Here is a 13,461-nt window from a genome sequence, read left to right on the forward strand (position 1 = left end):
AAACTGCAGCATAATAGCATAATACTTAACCACTAGTGGCTGCTGCTTCACACTTTTAACCCTTTCCAGTCCACTGCTTGACGTCTAAAAACATTATGATTTAAGGCTGTACAGCTCCGATGTTGGATGACGCCCATCGGGGTTCTCTTACTGTATATTGCCAGCCTCTCTGCTGTCAGAGACTATCCAACGTGTCACCTGATGCAGTACTGGCTTTAGCCAGCATATAGCGTTGTTGTATAACATCAGAAAAAGAGTAAGCCTCCTAGGAAAACCAGGATACAAATTGGATTGGAAAGGGTTAATTTCTGGAACGACAAGATCCTGACACTTAGGCTAATATCTTTAGTCATATTAAAAGGTCAGACAACCTACCGTCCAATAGGTGGCGCTTCAGATGCATTGTACAATCTCCTATTTGCATACCAAGCTTCCCAGAGGAGCATTGCATGGCATAAATCTCATCATGGATTCCTAACACTTTACAAAGGTGAAACCATACCCCCCCCCCTCCCCCGAGTGACCTACAGTAATATCAGTCGGTAAGAAATTTTAGATGGTCATTTATTAAATTAATAAAATTATAAATTTACATCTCATATGAAGCACGAATAACAAGAACAATCCTCACGTTGGGTTCAGGCTTCGTTAGTGGGACAGTCGGCCCAACAAATCCAGCGCCCTGTTAATGCCTGAAAATCATCTTAAGCATCCAGTTCTGCAGCATTAAAGGACTCGTGAAGACAACTGTTGGGTTAATGCCTCGTTAGGGTATAAAGATGTCCTTCAGAAGGTATTAGCCAGATTGGAGAGCCATATTGAGTGCCTTCAGCCAAGCAACCTACTACATGGTTTACACATCCCATGCGAAACAAGACCCATCCAAGTAACCAACAGGCCATGGATAGGCTAAAGAATACTTTCTAGGTTGTTGAATGATCCCTCCACGAGCCACAAAGTCCTCCTCCATTACACTGGTTTCTCTTGTACTATGGTGCGTCACGTTTCCTTTCTAAGCTTCCCTCTTTTTCTATGACTTTGCTACAGGAGATAAAGTATCCATCATCCGGGAAGCTCTTCAGCTTTGGGCTAATAGGTGTTTGAAGAGACCAGCTCCATTCTTGAGAAGATGAAGAACCTTCTTAGAGTTTGGAGATGGAGTCAATTGTTTGATTCGAGAATCTCAGAGTCCATCTGATACTTGTCCTCTGGTTTTGGGGTGTGGTCCATGTCCTGAATGGCTCCATAATCCATGCTCTGCATCTGTAAGTGATGTCTTTCATTTAGAGCATTTTTATCTGCCATTTCCTTCTTGCCATCGTTTTCATCATCGCCATCGTTTTCATCATCACCATCGTTTTCATCATCATCACTGTCCTGTAAGATAGAGTGGATATGAGCTGAAAAGAAACATTAAAAGGAACCCGTCATGATCTTTGAGCCCCATAAACTATGTTATGGGACTAAAAGGTCAAGGAACAGGGAGTCCGGGGCGTGCTTTTTCATACTCAACAGACACCCCGCTCCTGCACTGGGTCCCCATAAAGTACACGCACGCAGGGACTCTTTCTGTGCACATCTCCCATAAAGATGAATGAGAGATGCGTGCGCAGGAAAATTCACTTTATGGGCGCGAGCAAACTTCACCGGGACCCAGCACTGGAATGGGGGCACCTGGTGAATATGAAGCAGGGCTCAATGGACTCCCCGTTACTTGATCTTTTAGCCCCACAACGTAGATGTATAATGTTATTTATGTGTGTGCTACAGATAGTCAGGGAGCAGAATCTGCTGTGTTCCCCCTGTTGTGTATGGAAGATGGCACAACACCAGTTTCCACCAACCAGTTCAGAGAGAGCTGAAAATTAGAGATGGAGCCCGTAGATTGTAAATCTGAGATAAATGCTGTAAAGAAATCACATAGTGGCCGGATGTAGTCTTATTCTTCATGTAGACACACAGCTCACAACAGCTTATTCTGAAAAGTCATCTGAAGCTCATCTCCTTAGAACTCTTCCCACTTGCCCCATTCTGACTCTACGGGATATCTTAGTAAAGTACAGGCTGCCCTCTGCTTATGGGCTCTGCAGAGCAAGTAAGAAGTATTTAAAGGGGTTTTAGCTTGAAAACAAGTTATCTACAGAATAGGGAATAACTTTTTGATTAGTGGGGTCTAACCTCTGGGTCCTCCACCTATCCTGAAAAGGGGGCACCATATCATCCCGAATGAAAGGAGGGGTGGTCGCACATTCATTTCAATGGGCCTGCTGGAGATAGACAAGTGCTCGTTGTTTATTGTACAAATTGATTTAGCAAAAACATGGCATGACCGTGATGGGCGAATAAACACAATTTGACTTTAACCTCTGACTCAAGGTCAAATGCATTATTTGAAGAGGTTGTACCGGAATATCAAGTTATCCCTCATCTACAAGACAGGGGATAACTGGCAGATTGTTGGGGGTCCGCCGATCTGGAGAATGGGACTCCCATGTCCTGTTCTCCTATCACTGCAGATATCGCTTCTCCCCTGCAGTGATGTCACTCTGATTGGAGCGCTGGCCGAGCATACGCGTTCATCCTTCCATTAATTTCAATGGGAGTGACATAAATATTTTCCATATGGAGCTGGTGCTCCATTCAGTCTTATTGCAGGGGCTGCAGTAACCCTGCAGTGAGGAGGATGGGGGACACGGTTCTTGAGATTAGCGGGGAGACCCCACCGATCAGCAAGTCATCCCCTGTCCTGTCGAATTGCTGAATTAAAGGGGTTGTCCCGAGGCAGCAAGTGGGTCTATACACTTCTGCATGGCCATAATAATGCACTTTGTAATGTACATTGTGCATTAATTATGAGCCATACAGAAGTTATAAAAAGTTTTATACTTACCTGCTCCGTTGCTGGCGTCCTCGTCTCCATGGTGCCGACTAATTTTCGCCCTCCGATGGCCAAATTAGCCGTGCTTGCGCAGTCCGGGTCTTCTTCTTTTCTGAATGGGGCTCCGTGTAGCTCCGTGTAGCTCCGCCCCGTCACGTGCCGATTCCAGCCAATCAGGAGGCTGGAATCGGCAATGGACCGCACAGAAGCCCTGCGGTCCACGGAGACAGAGGATCCCGGCGGCCATCTTCAGCAGGTAAGTATGAAGACGCCGGACCGCCGGGATTCAGGTAAGCGCTGTGCGGGTTGTTTTTTTAACCCCTGCATCGGGGTTGTCTCGCGCCGAACGGGGGGGGGGGGGGTGTTTTAAAAAAAAAAAAAACCCGTTTCGGCGCGGGACAACCCCTTTAAGACACTTGCAATCTCCACCATTCTCATTGAAGCAAAGGGAGCAGGAGGTTGCACTTGTGACCTCTACTTCATTTAAGCAGTGACCTTCAGAACCCTTATTTTGGGGATTGGTAGGGGTCCCAGCGGTTGGACCCCCATAATCATAAAGTTATCCGCTATTCTGTGAGTAGGTGATAAGTTTCTATATTGGCACAACCCCTTAAAACGCTGTCTAAAGTTTTGAAATAGTTCATACTCTTACCTCTTCTTGTGCCCTCTGGTATTCATCAATGGCGTACTGATACTTTGAAGCATTAAGACCAAACAGAGTTGCCAACTGCCCCCCGAGGTAGTCACAAGCTGGAATGAGAGGTTGGAGCAGTCTAAAAATGCATTCCAGTATATATGTCAGCTGGTGTTACATTGCTTAGTTATTCCTTTCTGACTAAAACTCCCAGTCTCTCAGATGGTCGTGTGATCTCAGTTCTACAGGGGGAAACAAACACCCCTATCATAGTTACTGATGATGATCATACAGTTATAATAGAGGAGATCACGGCTCATCTTCCTGACTGTACAGTTATGATTTGTAGCTTATTTAGATGAATATAAAAGCTAATGATAATTAACCTGTCCCCTTAGCAGGCAGAAACGATATAGCCCCAGCTAATGCTATGCTGATGCATCATGGGATTGATATGAAACTGAAAGTAAACCATCTCATTTTATAGTTCATGGTTCCTGATGAGCATCAGATAGGGGGCTGCACTGTGGAAGTGGCTGCAATACACAGAGGAGACCAACAGAATGTGACAGGTAATCAAGTGAAGTGGGGCAGGGATGGAAAAGGGTGTTTTCACTGGAGTGGCCCTTTAATATTCAGTCTTCCTAATAAAACAAGCTTATGTAGTTAGTGAGGGTATTATTTATTACTGTCTTTTGTGGGGGTTTTGCATGTTCCCCACCTCTCCCTCTTCCCATATATTTGGACACCCCTCTTATCTTCCCTGTGCTGCCCACAGTGCTTATGGCAATACTCTGAAAATTGTAAATCTTATATGCCTATAATATATGTAAAAATATATGCCAGTGTTATGTGACTTCTATTAACCATTTATAACCCAGCGTCCTACATATACAGGCTGATAGTGAAAAATACGGCGCAGGATTAAAGCTGCCATTGCCACAATCTAGCAGGTCAGGTTCTTGGCTGTCACACAGCTGAGGACCCGAAGGAGAAGACAAAAGCCATTTTTAATAGCAGTCCTGTTTCCTGCATGGGACTCGGCGATCACGTGATCACTGGCAGCCCCCGGCAGTCTTAGCTGACTCCTGACCAGTTCTGACAGTGACTACTGGCACACGATGAGGATGTTTTACCATGTAACTGGGGTTCCTATGGATGCCCCAGTGAATGGAAAACTAAAATAGAAAAAAAAAATATATATATATATATATTATTGGAGAAAACAGCTGGAAGCAGAAGGCAAGCGTGGCCACCCCGCTTATCTTCTGCATCCTCCGCCCCGAGCGCTCGGCTGTATAACAGCCGGGCGCTCGGAGCGGGGAACAGCTGGATGCAAAAGACAAGAGGGGAAACCTAGCTTGTCTTCTGCATCCTCCGCTGGCAGCGCAAGGTGATCGCTCATCTTGGGTTGCAAATGACACAACGCTTATCGCTCAAAAGTCACTTTTGAGCGATAATCGTTGTGTCTAAATGGGCCATCAGTCTTGGAAAATAAATTTAAACGGTCACCAAACTTTGAGGCAACTTGTGATAAGCGAGAGTGCAAATCATTTTATTTACCTGAGAATCCCTTTAAGGGGCCGGCCACTAGGGGTCTCCCTGCCTTCTAATTTGTTGCCCACTGCCTGTTGTCAAGTCAAGTCTGTCTCTAGTAACAGAGATAAAAAGACAGAACACAGGAAGTGGAGTAGGGCGATGACTCGTGCTGCCCCTAGAGGACTATGGAGAGATAAGGGGGCAGAATGATTCACACAGATGTGCTGTGAGAAAAATGTAGAATTAGATCTACAGCCTATGTAATTTGAGAATTGGTTTTCTGGCCACGGACTGGACAATCCCAATGACCCAACTAGTGTCCTGGGATGTTGGTTGGCCATAGAAGGTGCACGCATGCAGCAGTGGGCGTCACATTACTTACAGTCACGTCTTTCCTGATCACTTATGATCGCCCCACGTCCGGCAGCGCCACATCAGTATTTACTGTATCGAAAACTTAACAGATTGCAACTTACTGAAGAAGGCGGTTGTAGATATCCGGTGTATCCAGAACTGCAGGTAGGTCCGCCAGGACATCTGCTTCTGTGTGCAAACACAACAGTCAGTCTTCAAGAGCAAGATGTGTATAGGACCGGTCTCACACGACTTGTGGATTTTATGATCGCCGTCCGCGCAAATGGAACACGGTCATATGCAGGGATTTAAGGCGTGTCATTCCCTGCTTGCAGTCTTTCGACACGCTGCTATCCATGATTATTCGCAGGTCTTTCGCTGCAGATATCTGCATGCGGAATCCAACCCGTTCGTGTGAGACCGACTTAACATGCGGAAGGATCACAAGGACAGACCATGACATATACTGTGTGAAAGGACCAGCGATGTATGATGTGAGAAAGGATCGGTGACGTATAAAACGGGAAAGGACTGGTTATTGTGTAATGATAAGAGGAAGAACCTGCGGTGTATGAAAAGGGAAAGGACCAGATCAAATATAATACAGCGAGGGACCAGTGATGTGTAATATAGGGAAAGACTGCTGATGTTGATAAGCAGAAGGTGCGTTGATGTATGATACAGGAAGGACCTGTGACGTATGATACGGGGAAGGAGCGGTGACGTATGATACGGGGAAGGAGCGGTGAATGTATGATACGGGGAAGGAGCGGTGAATGTATGATAGGAGGAAGGACCTGTAATGTATGATACGTGGAAGGCGTGCTGAAGTATGAAATGGGGAAGGACCTGTGATGTATGATACTGGGAAGGACCTGTGATGTATGATACTGGGAAGGACCTGTGATGTATGATACTGGGAAGGACCTGTGATGTATGATACTGGGAAGGACCTGTGATGTATGATACTGGGAAGGACCTGTGATGTATGATACTGGGAAGGACCTGTGACGCATGATACGGGGAAGGAGTGGTGACGTATGTTGCAAGGAAAGAGCGGTGACCTATGATACGGGGAAGGAGCGGTGAATGTATGATACGGGGAAGGAGCGGTGAATGTATGATACGGGGAAGGAGCGGTGAATGTATGATACGGGGAAGGAGCGGTGAATGTATGATACGGGGAAGGAGCGGTGAATGTATGATAGGAGGAAGGACCTGTGATGTATGATATGTGGAAGGCGTGCTGAAGTATGAAATGGGGAAGGACCTGTGATGCATGATACGGGGAAGGAGTGGTGACGTAAGATATGATGAAGGACCGGTGAAGTATGACACGGGGAAGGACATGTGATGCATTTAACGGGGAAGCGGTAGTGACGTAAGATCTGAGGAAGGACCGGTGACGTATGATGCTGGGAAGGACATGTGATGCATGATACGGGAAAGGAGTGGTGAGTCGTGACATAAGATATGAGGAAGGAGTGGTGACGTATGATACGGGGAAGGACATGTGATGCATGATACGGGGAAGGAGTGGTGACGTAAGATATGAGGATGGTCCGGTGACATATGATACGGGGAAGGACCTGTGATGCATGATACGGGGAAGGACCTGTGATGCATGATACGGGGAAGGACCTGTGATGCATGATACGGGGAAGGACCTGTGATGCATGATACGGGGAAGGACCTGTGATGCATGATACGGGGAAGGACCTGTGATGCATGATACGGGGAAGGACCTGTGATGCATGATACGGGGAAGGACCTGTGATGCATGATACGGGGAAGGACCTGTGACGCATGATACGGGGAAGGACCTGTGACGCATGATACGGGGAAGGAGTGGTGAGTCGTGACATAAGATATGAGGAAGGAGTGGTGACGTATGATACGGGGAAGGACCTGTGATGCATGATACGGGAAAGGAGTGGTGAGTCGTGACATAAGATATGAGGAAGGAGTGGTGACGTATGATACGGGGAAGGACATGTGATGCATGATACGGGGAAGGAGTGGTGACGTAAGATATGAGGATGGTCCGGTGACATATGATACGGGGAAGGACCTGTGATGCATGATACGGGGAAGGACCTGTGATGCATGATACGGGGAAGGACCTGTGATGCATGATACGGGGAAGGACCTGTGATGCATGATACGGGGAAGGACCTGTGATGCATGATACGGGGAAGGACCTGTGATGCATGATACGGGGAAGGACCTGTGATGCATGATACGGGGAAGGACCTGTGATGCATGATACGGGGAAGGACCTGTGATGCATGATACGGGGAAGGACCTGTGACGCATGATACGGGGAAGGACCTGTGATGCATGATACGGGGAAGGACCTGTGATGCATGATACGGGGAAGGACCTGTGAAGCATGATACGGGGAAGGACCTGTGACGCATGATACGGGGAAGGACCTGTGACGCATGATACGGGGAAGGACCTGTGACGCATGATACGGGTAAGGACCGGTGACGCATGATACGGGTAAGGACCTGTGACGCATGATACGGGGAAGGACCTGTGACGCATGATACGGGGAAGGACCTGTGACGCATGATACGGGGAAGGACCTGTGACGCATGATACGGGGAAGGACCTGTGACGCATGATACGGGGAAGGACCTGTGACGCATGATACGGGGAAGGACCTGTGACGCATGATACGGGGAAGGACCGGTGACGCATGATACGGGGAAGGACCGGTGACGCATGATACGGGTAAGGACCGGTGACGCATGATACGGGGAAGGACCGGTGACGCATGATACGGGGAAGGACCGGTGACGCATGATACGGGGAAGGACCTGTGACGCATGATACGGGGAAGGACCTGTGACGCATGATACGGGGAACGATCTGTGATGCATGATACGGGAAGGACCGGTGACAAATGATGCGGGGAAGGACCTGTGATGTATGATACAGAAAAGGAGCAGTGACGTATGAAACGGGGAAGGACCGGTGACGTGTGATATATGATACAAGGAAGGAGTGATGAAGTTCAATATGTAACTTTGTTCTTGCCACCTAAACTTCACATCATAAACCAACCGCAATACAAGATGGAGGGCTGACAGACAAATGTTACCAAACCGCTCCTTCTTTTCATAGTGACTTCATTGCCCCTTAACCCCTTGGTGACCAAGGCCATTGATGCCTAAATCTCCACATTTTTAAACAAAACATTCGAAGGGTTAATATTTTTGATTTGATGCCTGGATTGGGGTTTATTTTGGCCCCCGGTCAGGGCCAGTGAGTTTTATATAGAGGAAAAAAGGGAAGAAAAAAATGTAAATATTTATTTTTTGGACTCTCCTGTGATTGGCTGGTTATTCGGCTTGCTTTGACCGCCATGTTTATCACTAGTCATTGCTGATCATTCGCACTCTGGTCGCTGCATTAGGCTTCAGCTGACACAGTGCCGGCCCAATCTCTTTCCTGAGCGCTATACGGTGAGAGCTACCACTTGAATAGGGGTCATGCACAACGCATGCAGGTAAATTCATGGCATGTCCTATCTTTGGGCGTTCGCTCTGAACGTCTGGCCTGTTTTCAATGGGGTCGGCAAAAGCATCGCACCGTGTGCTAGTTACACGCAAGTGCAATGGGAAACACTCCACGATCCTCCACTGGGGCTAAAATCCACGGCGGAGGATCACTACCCCCTCGATCAATGGTTTTGTTTTGTCCCGTTATGCAGCCGCCATTTTCACGACCCATAACGGGACTAAAACGCCCGTCTGTTGAAGCCCTACCTCCCATCGACTTCTATAGCAGCGCAAGATGCTCAGCTATTTCTGTCTTCCCGATCACTTCCAGGGCGGCCGGGTACCCGATCGGTGCGGATCCTACCTCACTATCAGACACTCCCGGCACGCCCTGAGGAGGGGATTTCCCCTTTAAACAATTGTAAAAAAAAATGCCATGAATTTTAACCTTTTTTTTAGCCTTTTTACGAGAATTTTGGGTGTTTTCTTATTTTGCAACTAAGCAATCAAACCATCAGCATCTCCCGAGTCACATTCACACGGGATGGAATAGGTTACACAACGCACCGCAAGACGCCGTAAATTCTGCTGCAAAATCCACAAGCTACCTGCGGAATTGGAAATGGCGCACAGAATCTTCAGTTAGACCTGCAAATTTTTGGTGTGGAATTCCACAGCTGCGGCGTAATTCTGTCCCGTGTGAATGGTCCCTCAGGCCACATTCATATACGCAGGATCCGCTGCGTAAGTTCCGCAAAATTTACGGTACAAGCCACGCTGCAGAATTCAACCCTTGGCTGGGTTCTCACTCACCGTAATCCCGGCGGAAATCTTGCAGTTTGGCCGCAGCGAAAAACCGCGAGATTTCAGCCGGGAATCAGCTGCCTCAAAACCCGCAGCCCTTAGCCGTGGGTTTTGAAGCGGCCCGGCCGCTCGCTCTTCCGCTGCGGCCGGCGCTCCCATAGAGGAGAGCACGGCCGCAGCGGAAGAAGAAAAAAATGAACCTGCTGTGGCCGGCGAATCCGCACCACAGCATCGTCCACATGGCTGGCTGTTTCTGGGATTAGCGGCTGCAGGCGGATTTGCTGCAGCGAAATTCCGGACTGAATTTCCGCGGCAAATCCGCCCCGTCTGAAGCCAGCCTTAAAATACTGCAGTTGAATTCCGCAGCTTTTCCGCTCAGAAAAAGTGTGGCCCAATATGACCATTAAGTGCGGATTTCGGCCCTGCGGAACGCCTACAGTCATCCCGCAATGTGTGAGCGCGGCGTTAGCCTGCAGTGGGTGGCGCCGCTGTGACAATTATCCTCAGAGCTGCAGTTTGAAAAAAAAAGGGGAAACTTTAGGAGGAGCTGCGTACCGTGTCTACATTGCGGTAGTCCACCGTCTGGTCCTCCTCCTCCTCTTCTGTACTGAACTCCTCCATGGTTTCACCACTTGCAAAGTGGATGATCCTCCTGGGGGCGCTCTTCTCCACATCACCAAGTTCTATTTCTTTCTGGAGAGAAGATGAACGTGTCAAGAAGTGTTCCGTTATTGGGTCCGTACAAACACATTGTAGCGCAGAAGAGAAGCAGAGACGTCCAATCAGATGCCAGCACCTGCTTCTGGGGCTATAAGGGCGCCTTCACACGGGCGTATTAGCAGAGAATAGAACCTTAATGCGTTCGCTCACAGTTCCTTTTTTTCTGTGCACATTTCTTGCGCACGCAAAAAAGTAGGACCTGCTCTATTTTTTTTCTGCACTTGCGCACCAAGGGTCCCCATAGACGTCTACGGGTGTGCAAATGGCGTGCAATGTCAACAAAAATGTGCAACACTGCGCAATTCAGTGAAAAAACCACATCGGAGGTGATTTAAATCAGGTAGTGTCATGTGCGCAAAAACCCTGCGCCCCGTGAGCGCAAACAGTATAATGTGCAGACATGGGTGCCAACCTCGCTCATAGAGCTAATACGTTGCGCTTAAGCATGCACATTTGCACAGACGCTCGTGCGAGGGGGTCCTAACCCGCAGCGTGAGACCGGCTTCCATCTCCTGTGTGTTTAATAACTTTTCACCAAAAGGGGTCAGAGGAGGATGTCAGGAATCGCTCTGACCAACAGGCTGCACAGTCAGCTGAATACAACGCTGGAGCTCCAACTAACGTGTCCGAACGCACAACTCGCCGTTCCTTACCACAGATGGGCTATAACAGCGGGCGACCCGTTCCAGTGCCTAAGAGAAAGGCCAAACTCCAGCGGGCAAAACAACGCAAAAATTGTATAAGTGAGCAGAGGACAAACATCTCCTGGTCAGATGGGTCCAGATTCCTGTTGCTGATGGGAGGTCATAATTTGGCGCAAGCAGCATGAATTGATGACCATCTAATCTGCAGCAACTACAAGAAGCTTCCTGTCCGCGGGGGCCGATATTCCTGAAGAACAATTTCATCACCAAGTGAATTCTACACCACGAGGAATTAGGGCGAGTCTGAAGTCCGTGTGCTGCGCGATGTGCTGCAGACCGCATGTTCTGTTCTCGTGCGAGACCTGCGCAAAACTAGAACATGCTGCGAGCTTTCCAACTGGGCGAGAAAAATCACCCGTGTGAATACGCCTATCGCAAATAATGGGTTGTATTTTCGTGCGTCATTCAATGCACAAAACTGGCAGTATTCTCTCACCTGTGTGAATGCAGCTTAGGTAGCTGACGTAACACTAACTCATATATATATATTACTGGGGGGCGTGAGCTACATAATGAATGGTGGCCCTTTAAATTAGGCAATTGCATAAGAGTAGAATTGGACTCGCATCTCACTTGATGTCCTTATACTATAGACACTGCAGACTTCTGGACCTTCCCTTGACTACCAACATACAATGCAGTAACATGGAGGTCTGTGTCGCTCACCAGCGCCAGGTCCCCGTCTGCCATGTCCTCTGCCACCGGCTTTCTGAAGAACCAGAAAATCAAGGTGTAAGAGTTACAAGTCACATAAGCTCCCGTCTTGCCTGTCCCCAACCCTGGAGGCTGTCCCGCCTCTCCCCACCCCGAGGGGATGGTTGTTCTGCCTCTCCCCAGCCCTGAAGGCTGTCCTGCTCGTCCCCAACCCTGGAGGCTGTCCTGCCTCTTCCCACCTGGAGGCTGTCTTGCCTCTCCCCACCCGGAGGCTGCTCAGTAAATATGACAAGACTGGAGAACAAGTCTTAGTGTGAAGTCTAGTGCAGAAATGGGCTATTCACTTTTAAAAGGGCCATTGCCACCAGTCACAACAGGGGAGATGTGTCCTGCATCAGGTAGATGTTATTCACACGTGACCGGAGGGTTCGCCTCTACTAACAAGATACTGTATAATACAACGCCCTTTGACCCTTTAAGAAACAAAAAGGAAACCTTTAGGAATGTAATCTCTGCTTTTCAAAAGTTTTATAACTTTATTTTTCTGTTGACTTGTTGTTACGGGACTGTTAGAGGGGGGGTGGACCAAGGAGGAGGTGGAGGGCTGCCCTGATCCATGGTGCAGGGAGGCTTACCTCCATCTGTATCTGATAGGCTCATGGTACTCTGAGAAATTACAAGAGGGGAATAAAAGGTGGACAGCGTCCGCAAGGAATGAGTAGCATGGAGCAAACTGACCTGGTGTAGTGAGGTCACCATGAAAGACCGAGGATGTCTCCTAGACCCCGCAGCCACAGTCACCTTGTACTATTAAACCTCAATGAGGAGGGACGACTCCCCTTCTGTACGGGACATTCGATTCTGGAGAGCACCAATTACAGGTCCGATACCAAGGTCCAGGGAGCATAGGTTAGGAGAGACAACAGTTGGATGGCACTCAGGGAGCCAAAACTACTGATATGCAGAGAAGTAGGCCTTCCACTTCACCAGGGTGGTGTGAGAGACGACCAAGTAACCCCGCAGTAAGGCGTGAGCTCCATTCACTTTGGATGCTGCTCGGGGATCTCGGCAGCACCATTTAATCAAGTATTTGCCTCAGCCCCATTGAAATAAATGGAACGCTGATCAGGCATGTTCGGCCAGCGCTCCTTCATGCTGATGTCACTGCAAGGGGAGAAGCGATTCCTAAAGTGCAGCTTTGGACAGAGGAGTGGGACCCCCATAAATTAGCAAGTTATCCCCTGTGCTGTGCATAGGGAATAACTTGAAATTCTGGTACAAACTCTTTATGGTGCCTTTACATGGACCGATGGTTACCAGAATGATTGCTCACATGAGCAATTTCTGGCGACTGTCGGCCCATCTACACGCGGCCCCTGACGGCACGGTGCAGGAAGAGGATGAGTTGTCACCAGTCCTTCCGTTTCAGTTCAATTAGAAGAATCGACTGCTGGGCGGCTTCTCGCTCAATTCTAGAGTCCAACAATCCCCAACCCGCTCCTCCTCCATATCACATCTTGTATCCAAGCTGGAGGCGGTACAACAGGGTACTCGAGCCTCCATGCCTGACCGTATCACATATTGTATCCAAGCTAGAGGCGGTACAACAGGGCACTAGAGCCTCCCATGTCTGTCTGTATTACTTCTTGTATCCAAGCTAGATAT

The 13,461-nt window shown here is 48.4% G+C and overlaps 1 protein-coding gene across 2 annotated transcripts; it reads right to left on the reverse strand.

The window, feature by feature from the left end:
• Nucleotides 1-547: 547 nt before the first annotated feature.
• FAM177B (family with sequence similarity 177 member B) lies at nt 548-11,928 on the reverse strand. 2 transcript variants are annotated; one of them, XM_066595185.1, is made up of 5 exons: nt 11,809-11,928; nt 10,274-10,411; nt 5,528-5,594; nt 3,531-3,628; nt 548-1,377 (listed from the first exon to the last, which is right to left on the reverse strand). In XM_066595185.1, exons 1-5 carry the CDS (start codon nt 11,830-11,832, stop codon nt 1,162-1,164), a joined length of 543 nt encoding a protein of 180 aa, XP_066451282.1. In that variant the 5' UTR covers nt 11,833-11,928; the 3' UTR covers nt 548-1,161. The 2 variants fall into 2 exon arrangements, with proteins under 2 accessions (XP_066451282.1, XP_066451283.1); XM_066595186.1 differs by lacking the exon at nt 11,809-11,928 and adding an exon at nt 11,716-11,737.
• Between the last annotated feature and the right edge of the window lie 1,533 nt (nt 11,929-13,461).

Source organism: Eleutherodactylus coqui, chromosome 3 (assembly GCF_035609145.1).
Source record: "Eleutherodactylus coqui strain aEleCoq1 chromosome 3, aEleCoq1.hap1, whole genome shotgun sequence".
Taxonomy (NCBI): Eukaryota; Metazoa; Chordata; class Amphibia; order Anura; family Eleutherodactylidae; genus Eleutherodactylus; species Eleutherodactylus coqui.